Consider the following 15383-nt stretch of genomic DNA (forward strand, 5'->3'; position numbering starts at 1 on the left):
GCCAAAGACTATGCGAAGCCCCGGTGTTAGCCCTTCCGGAAGGAATGGAGGACTTCGTGGTATATTGTGATGCGGGGCTGGGAGCAGTGCTTATGCAGAGGGGGCACGTGATAGCATACGCATCGAGGCAGCTGAAGCCTCATGAGATGAGGTATCCCACCCACGATCTAGAGTTGGGAACAGTAGTGTTCGCCCTCAAGATCTGGCGTCACTATCTGTATAGGGACTGGTATACCATATACACGGATCACAAGAGCCTGAAGTACTTGATGGATCAACCCAACCTGAATATGCGACAGAGGAGATGGTTGGACGTGGTAAAGGATTATGATTACGAGATCCTGTACCACCTGGGTAAGGTTAACGTGGTAGTCGATGCCCTGAGTCGTAGGGCGGAAAGCGTTCCGATGCGGGACGTTTGCATGAGATTGACAGTGATGACTCCGGTGTTGGACACCATTATAGGGGACCAGGCTGAGGCTATGAGACCAGAAAACCAGAAGAGGGAGCGAGTTATCGGGCAGGTATCGGAGTTCATTACCAATAGCCATAGGCTTATGACATTTCAGGGTCGGATTTGGGTACTGTTTGTGGGCGGAACGCAAACTATTTTGATAGAAGAGGCACATCGATCGAAGTTCTCGATCCATCCCGGGACCACTAAGATGTATTTGGACCTGAAGAAGGAGTATTGGTGGCCCTGTATGAAGAGGGACGTCGCATGGTTCATTGAGAGGTGCCTAACATGTCGTAGGGTCAAGGCCGAGTGCCAGAGACCGCATGGTAAGTTGCAGCCATTAGAGGTTCCTGAGTGGAAATGAGAACATATTACAATGGATTTTATCACCAAATTTTCGAGGACCGCGAGGGGCGTTGATGCAATTTGGGTGATTGTAGACAGGTTGACGAAGAGCGCTCATTTCCTCACTATCAGTGAGAGGTCTTCCGTAGAGAGGTTGGTCGAGATGTACGTGAGGGAGATGGTATCGTGACATGGAGTACCGATCTCGATTGTCTCAGATCGAGATGTGCATTTCATTTCCAGATCCTGGAAGAAGTTTCATGAGGAATTGGGTACGTGGCTGCATTTTAGTGCCGCATATCACCACAAACCGACGGGCAGAGCGAGCGGACGATTCAGATGCTCGAGGACATGCTCCGAGCATGTGTGTTGGATTTTGGCGGGAGTTGGGACACTTATTTTCCCTTGGTAGAGTTTTCCTACAACAACAGCCATCATTCGAGCATTGGTATGCCACCCTTTGAGCTGTTGTATGGGTGGAAGTGTCGGACCCCCATTTGCTAGGGAAAGGTAGGGCAACGTGTGATGGGTAGTACATAGATCGTGTTTCAGATGACTGAGCAGATACAACAGGTCAAACAGAGGTTGTTGACCACTCAGAGTCGACAGAAGAGTTATGCGGACAGGCGCTGGTCCGAGCTCGAGTTTCAGGTCGGCGACTTCGTGCTCCTGAAGGTCTCTCCTTGGAAAGGAGTGATCCGATTCAAGAAGAGGGGCAAATTGGGGCCTCAATATATTGGACCTTTCAGGGTGATCGCAAGAGTAGGCAGGGTAGCCTACCGTTTGGAGCTACCTGCGGAGTTGGGTCAGATTCACAACACTTTCCACGTGTCATAGTTAAGAAAGTGTATAGCCGACGAGTCGGCAGTGGTACCATTAGAGGATATTCAGGTGGATGTGAGCCTGAACTATGTTGAGAGACCGGTGGCAATTAGAGATCGGAAGATTACGGTTATGAGGAACAAGGAAGTGCTTATGTTGCAGGTCCAGTGGCAACATAGGAAAGGGTCAGAGCTGACTTGGGAGCCGGAGCGAGAGATGCGTGAGCAACATCCAGAGTTGTTTGTAGAGTGAGACTTCGAGGGCGAAGTTTGATTCTAGTGGGGGAGAGTTGTAACATCCAGATTCCCACGTATATTATTTTATTCATTTATTTTGGAGTTTGTAGAGGGACTCAGCGAGTTGGTGCTTAGACTCGCCAAGTAGGGTCGCGGATTTTCATCCTGGTTCATGACCGGACTCGGCGAGTCCATGATGTTTAATGAAACCCTAATTTCCCGGGTTTGGGACCTATTTAAAGGCCCTTAGGGCTATCATTTGCGGCTACCAAACCCCAGAGAGAAACCCTAAGGGATCTAGAGCGATTGTGAGGGATGAGAGGCCACTTTTGATCATTTTATTGGTGTGATTGCAAAAAGGAGGTGACCAAGGCAAGAGGAGGCTGAAGGAGGAGCGGTTCTAGTGATTTCAAAGTTTAGAGACTTCATCTTGAGGTATTTATTCGGACCTTGTTCAGTTTTGGTGTTGATTCTTAGAGTTAGGGTTTTCTAACCCCTTTAAAGAATAGATATGTGGAGCAATTGGTCCCTTCTCGAGTTTATGCTTTGGATCTGGACTCAAAGAGGTCTAGAGACCTTAACCCTTGGAGCTTTATGGGTTATTTTGGGAGCCATGAACTTAGGAGGTTATTTTTGGGGTTAAATCACCAAGTAGGACCATCTAGATGTTATATGAGTGTCAAGGTATGGACTTTACATGATTATCATGCTTGGGAAGGTCAGATCTATGGATTTTAGGAACAGATCTGACCTCAGGAGGTCAATGGAATTGTTTCATGGCATGGACTCGCCAAGTCCAAATATCAGACTTAGCGAATAGGGTTAGGGTTTCCCATAAATCACCCAGCGAGTAGACCCACCGAGTTGGGGGAATAACTCAGTGAGTCAGAGAGGGATTAGGGGACTGAAGTTCAAGACGGAACTCGCCGAGTTGATCTTGAGACTCAACGAGTTGAGTCGGGGTAGCCCCGCGATTCATGCCAGGTGTGACTCATCGAGTAAGGGGAAGGACTCGACATGTCAAGCGAGACTAGGGAGTTAGTGGACACATGTAGACTCACCGAGTTACCCAAGTCCACTCGACGAGTCGGGTCAAAGTTTGACCGTTGACTTTGGTTGACTTTTAGGGTTTGGTCAACAATGAGGGCCTTTGAGCCAAAGGAGGGGTAAAATGGTCTTTTACCCTTCTGAAGGTGCCAAGAGAGGGTTGAGTCTAGTCCTGAGAGTTATATTTATGAGAGTATTACTTTATGTGATTAGGTGGAGGCTAGATCGTATTTCTACCGAGTCAGAGATTTACCGAGACATCTGAGGTGAGTCTTCTCACTGTACTTTACCTTGAGTGCTAATTAGAGTCATGTGATAGAGTTATTGTATGTTATTTATGTGATGTGTCGCACTGCATTATTGCTACGTGATTTATGCCATGTGTATATCAGAGTATATCATAGTTAGAACCAGAAGGTTCACAGAGTTAGGACCAAAGGGTCCTTAGAGTTAGGGCCCAAGGGCTCACAGAGTTATAGCCTCGAGTGGCTAGTATGTGTTATGTATGGTATTTTGGGGAACTCACTAAGCTTTATGCTTATAGTGTTATGTATTTCAGGTACCAGTGACGATCGCGGGAAGGCGCCGGCATGATTCGTACACACGCATGAGATTTATGTATTTTGATCTTGGGAGATATTTTTTGAAAAAAAGTTATGATATAGTGGAATTTTGTTAGTAAATGTGTTATGGAAAATGTGTTTTAAAATGCAAAAATTTTGTTTTAAATCTTACGGTGTTACATGCTAAGCTCTTAAAGGCTAAAGGTTCAAGGTTTCCAACAACCTACAAGAAAAAGGTGTGTTATCTAACTTGTTTTATCACCTAAGTATCAAAGTTTTGTATGCTAGTTAAGGTAATACCTTGGAAAGTTCAAGTTTGCATGTATAATAGAGAAAACATAGATCCAAGGTATTTAGGGTTGCATGTACACCTTAGGAGTGTTAGAATGCTCAAAACCCTTCACTTTGTGCATCATTTTTAGGTATAAAGCTTATACCTTGCTAGTGTTCTTCTAGATATCTTTGGTTTAAGATTTATGATCTAAAAGTCCCCAAGTTTGGACCTTTTTGAGTTTGGGTCGCTCCAAAGGATTTAAGTTGTCCTTTTATCATATTAAGACATCTAGGTTGATAAAAATGCTTGCTTGATCTTTCCCCTTTGGCTCATGCATGAGTAAAGCAGGTTAGAATGGATGAAGTGATGCTTTGAGCCTTTCCTTGCCATGCAATGGCTTAAAGCCTACTAATTTTTGGATTAAGAGGTCTTAAATTAGTTAGATTTGGAGTTGGGTTGGTTGTCTTAAAGGCTTAAGACACCAACTTAGTGGATTTGGAGATTTATGGAGTACACCGTGCGTACTCTTGACTACGCGCATCGTAGTCCGATTTCCCCCCGACGCATGCTCTTCCAGTTGTAGGCACAATGTAAAGTGTTGTACGCCCAACGTACTCGGCGGGTGTTGACCTTTGCTGACTTTGACCTTTGGTCAAAGTTTAGGGTTTTTAGACTAAGGGAAGGGCATAATGGACCTTTTGCCCTTAGAAGGTTTAGCCGTGGGATTTAGACTCATGAGTGGTTTTGTACCTTAATTATTAAATAGGGTTAATTATTTTGCTGACTAGGCGGAGTCTAGATCTGACACTTCGGGTAGTTTTTCATGTCATCAGTATCAGGTGAGTCTCCTCACTTACTCTTATCGGTAGGGTAGGATAGTTGTATTATGATGACCAACCGGGTCTAGCTGTTATGTTATGATAATTATATGTAATTGAGGCTGTTGATAGCCAACCATGGTTGCTAATCACCCATCAGACATGTTGTTAGCTCACTAGGACTGCTGATAGCTCAGAGTTACGAACATAATTGTTTATTTATGTTGTGTTATATGTGGTATATTGGGGAACTCACTAAGCTTTGTGCTTACATTTGTTGATTTATATGTGACAGGTACTTCATAGGACTGCAAAGTATGGTTGTACACGCGTGTTGGGGAATTTACTATTGGGACATGTTATTGAACTCTGATAATTATGATACTTTTTGTTTTAGGATGATTCTGCATTCAATAACTTGGTTGTGAAACTATGATTTTCAGTAATTTAAAAATGAAAAATTTGGTCTAAAATTTGAGTTGTTACAAATAAGTGTATGACAATAATATTTTAAAGCTTTAAATGGCCGTGTTGTGAACACTACAAGACAAAATGGGCGCAACTAGCCATCGCGACCCTAAGGGTCGCGTCGTTAATAACGATAATTCAACCAAATTTTTATTAATGTAATGCCCAACTCATCGTATCTAAATCTTCTAAGGTTTATATTGGATTCAATTTTTAACTTTACTTGGATCTTAATCAATTCAAGATAAACTCAAAATGATCAAGAGTTTGTGCATGGTTCAAAGTGAACACATGTACAAAACTTTCTCTATTCCAAGATGGCCAAAAAATCATTTCAATCCATTCTAAGATTATGGGGTTGCTTAAACCTCAATAATATCAAGTCTAAATGGGTAAAAGGGGCCAAAATCCCCTTTAAGATTTGAGTCTACGTATAAAAACACATAAACCAAGGATTTTTATATTTACAAATGGTTCATAAGAGAAGAAGAAAGTCAGATCTACAATTAGGAGGACTTTCTTGCACCAAGAACCTTGATCACCTTCTTCGACACACACTTCCACGACACAAAACTCAAGAACACTTAAAATACGGCGGCTAGGGTTTCCCAATATCGTTTTGAGAGGTGGATGTCTGAGAATAAGAGCAAACCCTAAAAGCTAGCACCATTATATAAGGCTCCATGCCTAAACCTAGGTTTTGAGCCCAATTGTGTTCGCAAAGCGATCAATATGTTGTGTCCAAAACCCAATTTCTCAATCTTAAATTTGAACTAAATAGAACATATTGTGTTTAAATTGACAGTTCAATACATATCGATTGAAGGTAAACTGGCAACAAGCTGCGCCCCTAACCCTTTCTGAATGGCAAAACCAATTCACACGAAAACACATATACCAAAATTTTCAAAAATTCAATTTCAATTTCAATTTCTTTCGGTTATTTCAAATCTTTGGAAAACGTTATACCAACTAAACGAACCGTTGGTGGACCAGGAATCGTTATTAACATGGTACTTCCAAGAAAACACAAAGAGGGATCAAGTCAACAAACGGCATCGTTGCTCAAACTCCCCTCATCTGGTAGGCGCGTCCCACCCAATAAAACACCGTAATTCACAGGAACACAGTCGAACAAACAACTCCTTCGATTCGATCAATTTATATTCTGCTATACTCGCGCGATTTCCTACCCACTCTTCAAATTCCTGCTCCAAATCGAAAGATCGAAGGAAATATCGCACTCTCAGGTGTCAATTCCACATTTGTGTTACGTCTTGCGAAACTGGTGAAATTGCTTGAGGATGTTTCCTGGAATGATGGATCCGGAGATGATGAGACTTGCTCAAGAGCAGATGAGTCGCATGTCACCCGCCGACTTGTCCAGGATCCAACAACAGGTCAATTCCCTTTTCAAGTAATCTATAATATGATAGACAGAACGAATATTTTAATCGGTTTTGAAGATTTTGAGGTAAAACATAGCTCACAAAACTAGAAACAGTTTGAACTAATCTGAAAGCTTTTTTTTTTTTTTTTTTTTTTTTTTTTTCTTCTGTATATACCGAGTTTTGCCATGCTTTCCAGATTACGATTTGAGTTAATATTGTTTCTGATGCACCTTATGCTGAGTGATTCACGAAATTGAAGTCTAAGTCAATAAGATTCACCTATGCCCTCGAAATTCAGGACCAAGAAGCTTTTATCATAGATTTCCCAAGTATTGAAGATGGATATTGGAACATTAGGGAGGTAGATTGACTGTATGAACATGCTTAAAGTATCCCTTCTTCTTTGATGCTTGTATTTGATGACTAGGAAGTGAAATGCAATGCCGGGGTGTGAGATTTTATTTGATAACTGGGTAATTTATTATTGCTGCTAAATTTATTTCTAAGATAGGGAATAAGGTTATTTGAGTTTCATGCCAATGAAACTTGTGAATGAACAATGTGAAGAGCACTGGTCAAGGCAAGACCTTCAAACTTCAAAGGCAAACCTGGTACATAAAGGCTCTCCCTCCTTGGATTTGTGAGAATTGTGGGGAGGGGAAGTCTTTGGGCATGGCTGCCCTGTGTCTTTGCAAAGAGCATGCTTCTGTTACTCAAACAGTGACCTTCTGGTTATGAAAGATGATACCCACTGTTTTCAATAACTCTTCCAGACCTTTGAAGTATGTTCAAAAGTGTAAGATTATTATTATTATTTTTTACACCAGTTTGACTTAGATTGGTGTTTTGATGTGTAGATAGACTCTCTAGATAGATGTTGTTTAATGCTTGGTAACTGATTAGGGGCAGCAATCTGGTTATGTTGGTTATTTTTCATTGTAGTGCAATTCAAAGAAGGGTTTCAAGAAGTAATTTACTTTGATAAATGCTTATACTATGAACTGAAAATTTGTATAGACATAATTGCAAAGTTTCTTTGTTTCCCTAATTAAATCGTTTTGGAGGCTAGGATAGGCTGCTTGAAGCAGAAAAATACAAATTTCCAACACTTGAGATGATATTATGTTGATGGAAGATCAATGATTCAATAGATTACATCCACTGGAGTAGGACAATGGTCGATTTTTTTTATTTTTATTTTTATTTTTTGTTTGTTTAAGGCCCAAACCACGAATGGAATGAATGCAGTAGCAAAACAACCCACTGACTCTTGAGGAATGAAGAAGAAAACATATGTATATTATTAATTAATTTTTTGAAGGAACTCTGAAGCCTTTGTACTAGTCTTTAAATGAATTATGGAAACTCTTAATGCTTAGAAACTAGATATGATAGCTAAATAAACTCTCCTACAATCAAGATTTAAAATATGACAATAAACATAAAAAGAATAGATAATGTTGCCACTAGCCAATACATAATAATTAGGCGATGCAATGTTTAGATAAGTTTGACTTGAGTCAGGACAAGTTTGATCTTTCCTAACAAGTTTCCATGTGAATGCTGTAGTCTGGTATCATGGGTCTATGGTACCAAATCTAGGGTATCATGTCAATGCTGTGTCTTTAGTGTTGACTGATCCTCCATGCTTTTTCTGGTCATGGAGTTGGTGATAAGCGTTGTGTAGATCAATCTTTAAGAATAGTTGTGTCCCATGCAACATATCTAACACATCATAATGGCGATGATAGGCCGGGTGGGGGATTGGAAACTTATATTTGATCATGATTTTTTAATTGAATGATGAATCTACATACTCCATGTTTGGTTCTGTTGTCAATTACCTTTATGATGCGCGCTTGGATACCCATTAATCTGCTTAATAGTGATTGTTTTTGTGGTATTGAAAATGGTGATTGCAGATGATGTCGAATCCAGAGTTGATAAGAATGGCGACAGATAGCATGAAATACATGAAAGCTGAGGACTTGAGGCATGCTGCAGAACAGTTGAAGTCAACTCGACCAGATGAGATGGCAGAGATTGGTGAGAAGATGGCCAATGCAACACCTGAGGAGCTAGCCACCATGCGCTCCAGAGTAGATGCACAATTAACTTATCAATTGAATGCAGCTCAGATGCTGAAAAAACAGGTAAGCATAACACTCTGTATACGTTTCTTTGATAGATCCCTCCAGTTTCTTTAAAAATATTATGAAAGAACAAAAAACAATATAAAAAAGCAAAAATGGGGATCTCTACATACTTCTAGCTTAAGATACATACCTGTTAGAAGTGATAATTGTGTAGCTTGCTGGATTTTGTTTTCATTTTGGCAGGGGAATGAATTTCACAGTCAGGGAAGGTATAATGATGCCTTGGAGAAGTATATGCGGGCAAGTGTTTTATTTGAAATCTCTCAATCCTTTGGTATATTCAGTTTCCTTTTTTCAGATTACAAAACTAACATCTTTTTATCTCTTCCTTTAAATCAATCAATCAGGCAAAAAACAATCTAAAAGGTGTTCCGGCATCCAAAGGTGGAGCTCTCCTACTGGCATGCTCTCTTAATTTGATGTCATGTTACTTGAAAACAGGGCAATATGATGAGTGCATAAAAGAAGGTACTGAGGTATGCACAGGTGTCTAATGATGATTTTCATGTTTAGCTTTAGGACGTTGTGTTTGATTCTCAAATTTTGACAGAATTGGAATTTGAGATTCCATTCCATGGTGTGTTTGGTTGCCAGATGGATGGAATTCCATTTTGCCATAATCCTCATTCCTTCAAAGTCCATGTTTGATGGATTTCGTCATTCCTAAGGGAGGGTGGAACTTAATTTCATTCTTCCCTTTTTTTTTTAAAGCCTAAAAATACCCTCTTATATATATATATATATATATATATATATATATATATATATATATATATATATATATATATATTGAAGTAGATATAACCAAAATTTCAATAATTCATTTTGACCACAATTTTTTTTTACAAATATACATAGAGATCTAAAAGTTTTATAATTTTTATTATTGAATTCCATTCCATTTTCTGCCAACCAAATTCGCGACACATTATGATTCAGAATTTCAGATGTTAGTTAATTCATTTGACAAATTCCATTCCTTCCCATAACATTCTAGCCCTAATTAAGTTATTTCTTCCAAGAGGATTATCATGGTTTTGCATATTATTTTTTTCTTCTCTTGTTGAATGCATTGAATGTAACATGGTTAGCCTGGATTAAAATAATGAACAAGCTAATTTATGTGGACATTTTCAGGTATTGGCAAATGATGCAAGAAATGTCAAAGCTCTATATAGGAGAGGCCAAGCATATAAAAACTTAGGACAACTAGAAGTGAGTTATTTCTTCTTACATGATATATTTAATTGTGGTTAAACGATTAAGTATCTTTTGTAATTAAGTTATTATCATATACATCTATCTTTCTGATCAACTTGGTGAACTTTTTAGAAAGCAGTGTCGGACTTGTCCCAAGCACGTGAACTTTCTCCTGAAGATGAAACCATTGCAGATGTTTTGAGGTATTGAATGTTTTTATTTTTCTTTTCTTTTTAACTAGACTACTTATTACCCATTTCATTTGTTGAATTTCACTACTTGAAAAACCCAAAACAAATGGTCATCAGCTGACTGCTGTGGATAGCAAATAGTGCATGTTGTTGTAGCACTGTTTTCACACAATAGAAAAAATGGAAACTAACTGATAGGAATTAGAGGGTTAAATACTTAAAGGGGTAAAAGGGTAATTCCTAATAAATTGAGGGTTGGATTGCATTGTTACACAAGCAGAAATATCTTAGATTCTTATTAGTCTAGAGAGAGATTGGCTCATTGCCTACACCTTTTCTGAGAGGGATTCATCCTTTCAGGAGATTGTATTCTCTATTTTGTTTCATTCAATCCTCACTCAATATTAATTCCAGTTTTCTCTATCAATCATCTGTTGTAGTTTGTTTGTTCTGTTTCAATTCTTCATCACTAACTTTAATATATTTAAAGTTAAGGTAAAATGCAAGAAATAGCAGTGTACTTTCATTGATTTATTTATTATTATAACATCCTACTTTTCATTTCTTCTATAGTTCTATTACAGCATTGTTCTTTGAAAATCTATATAATCCACCACAAACACAGCTACATGTTTCACTGCTATCATTTGGTAGATTTTTCAGAGTGTATTTTCCTAATAAAGCAAAAATTTGGAAGTACAATGCTGTAATTGGGTGCAGTTTTCAAAGATACAATGCCTTGGAAATTTAAAAAAAATAGACTGGTGTAATAGAAGGAAACGAAAGTAGGATGTTATGCTACAGAAATAAATGAAAGTATGTTGCTATCTTGTTGCATTTAAGCCAATGTTGTGATTAAAGTGGCAACTGATTTCCAATCGTGTATGTTCTTATTCCTGATTCAGAGATGCCAAAACTGAACAAGGAGATGAAGGTGCAGCAGGAGGTATTTATTGTGTTTCTTGATGTCAAAATTTTGTATCCATGGTCTTATTATGTCTTTTGTGCTATGTATTTCCAATCCATAGGCATAAGAATTGAGGAAATTACAGATGAAGTAGCAACCACAACTTGCGAAAAGAATCAAGCTTCGTCTTCAGAATCTGGTGACCATGTTATTAAACAAGCGAGCAGTGGTGGTGTTCTTCCAACCAATTCAGAGTATCTGCAAGACAAAGAATCCATCAGGTTTGTGTGTCTTACACATGACATGACTCAAAATTTTCACTTTTTTGTGTGAAACAAAGACTTGAATGCCCTTTTCTCATCCACATCATCGGAAGTAGCGTTCACCCATACAGGTGGAGGTGGAACGTGGACTCACTCTCGATCTCTCATCTTGCAATAGACATGAATTCCCTCATCATCAAAGAAAAAGATAACATTGGCTTGAGACTGGGACATCAATGTGACAAAATTTGCAGTTTTTTTGTCCTACCTAACAGTGGGACAGAAACTCTCTCTTGATCTATCGTCTGTGCAAAAGATGTTAATGCCCTTATCATCCTCATCATCGATAATAATGTGATTCGTAACATTTTCCTGATTTTCATTCCTTGGGACCTTGTGTTATTAACTCTACATGTCTGTTGCATACCACTCCATGTGTAAATATGCTCTTCCATATAGGTTAAATTTCAATTAGGCATTCCTTACCATTTCAAAGTGTACTTTTGTGGAAAGTCCAATTTTTTTTGCTGGATAAATAAACGTAAACCGTTGGATGTGTCATCCACATTTTAACAGGGGTTATCCAATCAATGTGCTAAATGCAGAAAATAGCAACATACTTTCATTTATTCTTTTATTGTGATTTTTTTTCTTGCTTTAAAAAATCTACCCTATCTTATCTGCTTCAAAAAATCTACACTAGCATTGTGACTTTTTTCTTACTTTGAAAAATCTACCCAGTTATAGCAGTGAAAATCGCTTTGTATTTGGATGACATTTTTATAATCTGGTAGATATTTCATTGTACAATGTTGTAATAGGAAGATATGGCAGGAGGATGTGCTATAATAAACAAATAAATGGACGTAGGTTGCTATATCTTGCTTTAAACCCTTTTTAGATAGGTCATTTTTTTTTTTTTTTTTTTTTTTTTTTTTTTTTTTTTTGTATTATTGATGTGTTTGCTAGCAGTAGCACAGGCATTCCAGTATTTTGTCAATTTCACATAACTTTATGGTTTTATGTTGTTTGATTGGATAGATCCTTTCAGAAGTTCATGTCTAAAGCTGATCCAGAAACTCTGGCATCTTTGAGTGGTGGAAAATTTGAAAACATATCTCCCGATATGGTGAAGACTGCCTCAAGTTTAATTACAAAAATGCCCCCAGAAGAATTTCAAAAAATGCTCCAGATGGCTACCTCCTTCCAGGGGGAGAACCCATTGTTGAATAATAATAATAACAATAATGGGTCAGGTATGCCAAATGTGACACCTGACATGCTTAAAACTGCAACTGATATGATGACTAAGATGCCAGCAGAAGAGCTCCAAAAGATGTTTGAAATGGCATCATCTTTAAACGGGCAAAATCCAATGGTAACAGAGAGTGGTGGGATTAATATTTCAGAAGGGCAAGAAAGTCAATCTCAAGGGTTTTTGAAGTCAAGAATTGGACCTCAACCGAGCTCTGATATTCGAAGCCAGTTGAAGAATCCAGCCATGCGTGAGGTATATATATATATATATATATATATATATATATATATATATATATATATATATATATATATATATATATATATATATATATATATATATATATATATATATATATATATATATATATATATATATATATAGTAAATTACTGAAATCGTCCCTATGGTTTGGTCAAAATTGCACATTTGGTCCCTAACTTTTTTTGCACTCGGATATATATATATATATATATATATATATATATATATATATAATCTTTTCATTTTTATTTATGTATTTGTAGTGACAAATCATTTCCTAAAATTTCATGACTCCAATTAAATTATAATTAAAAAAAAAAAATTAACTAGTATTTTTTGTTTATTTATTTTTAAAAAATATAAAGTTTTAGGTTTTATTATTTAAAATTTTCTTTTGTTTGAGACAGATTTGGTTTTCTTAAATTTGGATAGGAGTGTTTGGGTTGTTCATATTAATCAGTTAAAAGTCTTCCTTTCCGGCTATCCCCTGTATTTGGAAAAAAAACCTTCCCTCTCATTATGTTTTCCTTGAATATTATCTGGTTGGTGTTATACTAAACTTCATTATTTTCTAGTTTTCATCTATACTTGGCTTTAAACTTGTAAGTGCATGCATGTGAAGGCATCACATCTCTATGATATAATTCTTATCTAACTACTACTGTGTTTGTGTATTTGTTGCAAAAAAAAAAAAAAAAAAGCCGTTCATTCATTCTACTAGTCAAAAAGCAGTCATATATTGAAAGCATGCTAATTTGATTTAAAGATTGTGTATGAATTCACTGATGTTTGATTTATTGATTGGAACTCGAAGATGATGTCATCAATGATGAAAAATATGAGCCCTGACATGATGGCAAACATGAGTGAACAATTTGGAGTGAAACTCTCTAGGGAGGATGCAGAAAAAGCTCAACAAGCGATGTCCTCTTTGTCACCAGAGAACCTGGATAGATTGGTAAACTTAATGCTTAATTTCTGCATTATAATTAATATATATATATATATATATATATATATATATATATATATATATATATATATATATATATATATAAAATAGTTTTTTGGATTTTAATTTTGTTTCTGTGGTTTTGTTAAAGATGGTTGTATTATTGTGGTTGTTACAGATGAAGTGGGCTGATAGAATACAGCGAGCAGGCGAAGGTGCTGTAAAAACCAAAAATTGGCTCTTGGGGAGGCAGGGGATGGTTATGGCTGTATGTATGCTCCTTTTTGCAATGTTTCTCCATTGGCTTGGATACATTGGCAGTTAAGATCCATCATTTACACAGAAGAAAACATGTTATCTGCTATGATGTAAATCATTCAGGGGTGGAAAGTATAATGCCTAAATGCACAGATTAGGTGGTGTTTATTCGGGACATGTTAGTGTTCTTAAGTTGAAAAATGTAACACCCACAATCCTAGTTTTATAATGAATTGTTCCAATAAGTTTTCATCAGCAAATAATTTCTTAGGTTTATTCTTTTGTGGATTGTGGTTATATATATGGCAAATTGTTTTGGTTAAGCTGTGTAACCGGTTTGGCTTAATTTGGTTTTGTATTTGGCATGCTTTACAACTTTTAACTACACCACTAACACTACTCCAATCACATACCCATTGCATACCGGTGAAAAGTAGGCGGCTCGAATTGACGATAGGAAGACAACTTTTGATGATTACTTCCGGCATAAAAAAATAAGATAGAAAATAAACAGCGGATAATGACTTAAAAGGGTAATATATTTTTCGATTTGTACACATTTGGTCATTGAGTTTTTTTTTCGTCCATATTTACCCATTCAACTTGTTAAACTGTACACATTCAGTCCTTATGACCGGTTACTCCAGGTTAGCCGGTAAAAATGACTTAATAGGGTAATATATTTCTCATTTTGTACACATTTAGTCTTTAATATTTTTGTACACATTTAGTCCTTAATATTTTTGTTCACATTTAGTCCTTATATTTTTTTGTTTCAAAATAAGTCATTTTTGTTTTTATACTCATTCAGTACTTATGAATGATTTTTTTAGGTTTTTCTCACGACATCTTACGTGGGACAATCATTGATGAAGTGTGTGGGGTTGATGTTTATGTGTAACGTCTCATTTTCACAATAAAAAATTTTCATTTTTAAATAAGGCAAAACTTCCTAGTTATGAATCCATTATTAAGAAAAAAACGTTTATTCCAAAATACATTTATCGAAAATCAGAATAATATAAGAAACGTGGAATCCTAAATACTGTTGATGAGTGTGTACTATCATGTTTTCGCCTTCCCACGATCCACGATAGAATTTGAAAACATAAACAACTGGCTAAACACAAAGTTTAGTGAGTTTCCCCCAAAATATGTGATACAACAAACATATTATCATGCATAACAGCCTCACACTCATCAGATTGGAATACCTTGGCCCAAACAGTCATTGTACTGGAATGCCAATATGCAATAAGTCCAATTAGTCATCGAACTGGAATACCCAGGGTTTGTTGACATGCCGCCTTAACCCAACCGCTCTTCTCGAGCATCCATGCCTATGGCTTACAGCTGGCCCGCACTACAACATATAGCAGGCCCACCTCAACCTATCCCACCATCATATGACTATCTACGTAAGATGTTGTGAGAAAACCTAAAGAAATTATTTATAAGTACTGAATGAGTACAAAAACAAAGATGACTTACTTTGCAATAAAAAAATATTAAGG

At 37.1% G+C, this 15383-nt stretch overlaps 1 protein-coding gene across 2 annotated transcripts; it reads left to right on the forward strand.

Annotated features, from left to right (window-relative positions):
* Nucleotides 1–6055: 6055 nt before the first annotated feature.
* LOC145031101 (outer envelope protein 61-like) lies at nt 6056–14192 on the forward strand. Of its 2 annotated transcripts, none has more exons than XM_078979596.1 (11): nt 6056–6430; nt 8344–8574; nt 8761–8817; nt 8925–9053; nt 9715–9792; nt 9910–9980; nt 10874–10914; nt 10997–11156; nt 12180–12648; nt 13474–13617; nt 13790–14192. In XM_078979596.1, exons 1-11 carry the CDS (start codon nt 6335–6337, stop codon nt 13934–13936), a joined length of 1623 nt encoding a protein of 540 aa, XP_078835722.1. In that variant the 5' UTR covers nt 6056–6334; the 3' UTR covers nt 13937–14192. The 2 variants fall into 2 exon arrangements, with proteins under 2 accessions (XP_078835722.1, XP_078835723.1); XM_078979597.1 differs by lacking the exon at nt 6056–6430 and adding an exon at nt 6598–7217.
* The last annotated feature ends 1191 nt before the right edge of the window (nt 14193–15383 follow it).

The sequence above is a fragment of the Lactuca saligna genome, chromosome 2, assembly GCF_052625555.1.
Source record: "Lactuca saligna cultivar CGN05327 chromosome 2, ASM5262555v1, whole genome shotgun sequence".
Lineage (NCBI taxonomy): Eukaryota > Viridiplantae > Streptophyta > Magnoliopsida > Asterales > Asteraceae > Lactuca > Lactuca saligna.